The sequence below is a fragment of the Terrapene carolina genome, unplaced genomic scaffold (assembly GCF_002925995.2).
Source record: "Terrapene carolina triunguis isolate 2854851 unplaced genomic scaffold, T_m_triunguis-2.0 Scaffold34029, whole genome shotgun sequence".
Classification (NCBI taxonomy): Eukaryota; Metazoa; Chordata; order Testudines; family Emydidae; genus Terrapene; species Terrapene triunguis.
Window position 1 is genome coordinate 219,990 of NW_020698380.1, and position 3,200 is coordinate 223,189.

The 3,200-nt window shown below is 34.9% G+C and overlaps 1 protein-coding gene across 1 annotated transcript in view; it reads right to left on the bottom strand.

Moving 5' to 3' along the window:
- Positions 1 to 3,200, bottom strand: part of LOC112121903 (nephrocystin-3-like) — a 47,497-nt gene that overhangs the window by 15,982 nt on the left and 28,315 nt on the right. The window contains exons 16-17 of the mRNA XM_029914273.1: positions 2,872 to 3,010; positions 2,431 to 2,468 (exon numbers count right to left, since the gene is read on the bottom strand). Coding sequence (XP_029770133.1) covers positions 2,431 to 2,468; positions 2,872 to 3,010 — 177 coding nt within the window. The remainder of the gene's footprint in view (positions 1 to 2,430; positions 2,469 to 2,871; positions 3,011 to 3,200) is intronic.

Here is a 3,200-nt window from a genome sequence, read left to right on the forward strand (position 1 = left end):
GGATGTACAATTCAGGCAAAATTCTGCTAGGTTACACTGGTGTCAATCTGGAGTCAATCTTATTGGCTTCAGTGGAATGACTGAATGATATACTGGAGTAAATAAAGGCAATATTGGGCCCAACATGGCTTATAAGACAGACACTTCAGAAATCTTTCCAAAAATATACAAAACCATGTCTCTAGTGAACATTGTTACCCAAGCATTCTAGAAATATTTATGTAGTCTTACCTTTAATACAGTAACTGATTTCAAAAATAGGGACGATTTAGATTGGAAACATTATAGAAAGGGTAAATTATTCATCTTTGGGGTCCACATAACTAAGACTGTTACGCAAATTTGTCAATTTCCATTTTATTACAGCAAATTAAATACATATTTTATCCTTCAAAAGGTGTTTTGTTGAAGCAATAAGGGAACTTCAGAGACTGCAGTTGTTCGAGCCGCTATACAATATACAACAGTACAATATAAATATCTTAATCTCATAAGAACTTTATGCACCAAAATTGCCTGCAAATACAATTGTAAGTATTACTGCTTTCACTTTCTGAGACAAATTTGTCCCGCATGTAACTTCAATGAGATGGATTTGGCTATTAACTTTTTTTTCTTCTTAGAAAAACCCAAATATTAGATACTGGCTCTTGAATGTTTGTGGATCAATATCTTAACAGAAGGGCAACAAGATGCAGCAGTACTTAAGTGTCTGCTATAGACCACCAAATCATTCTAGAGAACAGGATGACTGGCTCCTTAAGCACCTATCTATAAAGTATAGAGAAAAAAAAGCTGTTATTATGGGGACTTCAATTTGAGTGACATATGGTGGAGCGCTCATGCTGCCAGTTCTAAAATGTCCTCAGAATTTCTAAAAGTTACAGATGATTATTTCCTAACTCAAGAAGTGTTTCATCCAACACAGGGGAATTTTGTATTAGACCTTTTCTTGACTGAGAGGAATTGATCACAGAACTAAATATTTGTGGTTGCTTAGTTTAAGTGAACATCGCTTGATTATATATGTTAAGTGCAGAACAGGACACAGTCCAAACTAACGCTATATATATTTGGCACTTTAAAAAGGGCCAATTTCACACAACTGAAAACAATGATGAGTCAAGTCAACTGGGAGAAAGAATTTACACAGAAAGATGTGAATGATAATAGAGAACTGTTTAAGAACATTTTACCCAAAAAACCACAATGCAGAATGAAAGGCTAAACTGGTCAAAAAACAACCCAGCTTAGAAGGGAAGTCCCAAAAAAAGAAAAAAATCAAACCAATACATAACAAATGGAAAAAAGGGAAGCTGATGGTAATGAATATAAATCAGAGGCTAGGAATTGTAGAAAATTGATAAGAGAAGCAAAAGGACGCCAGGAGTAATTTATGATCAGTGGAGTTAAGAACAATAATAAGGAGGAGTTTTTCAAGTATATTGGAAACAAAAAAAATCCTAACAATGGTATCAGTCCATTACTAGAGGAAAATGGTAGAATTCTCAGTAATAATGTAGAACAAGCAGAAGCATTTAAATAAATATTTCTTTTTAGTATTTGGAAAAAAGCCAGATGATGTAGTCATATCATATGATGATGAAATATTTTCCATTCCACCAATAACTCAGGAGAACATTAGACAGCCGTTACTAAAGACAGACATATCTAAATCAGCCAGTCCAGAAAACCTGAGTTTTAAAAGAGTTGGTCGAGGAGTGCTCTGGATCATTGGTGCTGTTTTTCAGTAAGTTTGGAAATATTGGGAAAGTTCCAGAGAACTGGAAGAAAGCTAATCTTGAGACAATATTTAAAAGAGATAAATGGGATGACCTGGGTAATTATATGCCAATCCACCTGATATCTATCCTGGACAAAAATATGGAACTGCTGATGCTGGACTCAGTTAATAAAGAATTAAAGGAGAGTAATACAATTAATGGCAGTTGACATGGGTTTATGAAGAATAGATCTTGTCAAACTAACTTGATATCATTTTCTGATGAAATTACAGGTTTGGTTGACAAAGATAATAGTGTTGATGTAATAAATTTAGACGTCTATAAGGCATTTGACTTTGCACCGCACAACATTTTGATTAAGAAACTAAACTAAAATAAAATCAACATGGGACACATGAAATGGATTAAAAATTAGCTAATTGATAGATCTAAAAGGGCTAATGTGATCCTTGGTTGTATAAATAGGGAAATATCAAGTAAGAGTAGTGTTGATATCATCTTTACTGCATCCAGTTCTCATGTCCACAATTCAAAAAGGATGTTGATAACTTGGAGAGAAGAGCCACAAAAATGACCAAAGAATTGGAAAACATGCCATCTAGTGAAAGACTCCAGGAGCTCAAACTATTTAGTTTATCAAAGAGAAAGTTAAGGGGTGACTTGATCACAGTTTATAAGTACCTACAGGAAGAACATAACTTTGATAACAGAAGGCTCTTCAATCTAGCAGACAAATGTAAAACAAAATCCAATTTAGACAAAATTAAAAAATAAGGTGCAAATTTTTAAGAGTGAGGGTAATTAACGACTGGGACACCTTATCAAGTGTTGGGGTGGATTCTCCATCTCTGGAAATATTTGAATCAAGATTGGATGTTTTTCTAAAAGATCTGCTCCAGTTTAAAGAGGAAATAATTCAGGGAAGTCCTCTAGCCTGTATTACACAGCAGGTCAGACTAGATGATCACCATGATCCTTCCGGCATTATATTCTATGAACCTATGAATTATAGCTTTGAATCAATGAAAAGTCCTCAAATACTTTCTTTTTATTTAATTCACAGAAACTCATCCGGAGGAAAGGGAACACGTTTCTTCCAAAAGTTTCCATTGCAATGTTTGCTTACCTCTCTCATAAGGTGTTTGTCTTTATCGTTCAGCATGGACTCCTGAACTGATCTCAGAACAAGTCCGTACAGTGATACTGTATCTTGACACTGGAAACACTGTTGAAGGATTTCATCAATATTTCCTGCACTTCCAGCACTGAGCGAATGGACAAGATTAGCTTTTTTAATATGTTAAATTTGACAACCACAAAGTGCATTTAAGCTATTAAAGATCTTCATCTTGTGAAGTGCTATGTGCCCTCAACTCCTACTGGCTTCAGGACATTTCTGCCGCCCCAAGCAAAAAAAAAAAAAAAAAAAAGCTGCGATCGGCGGCGGCAGTTCAG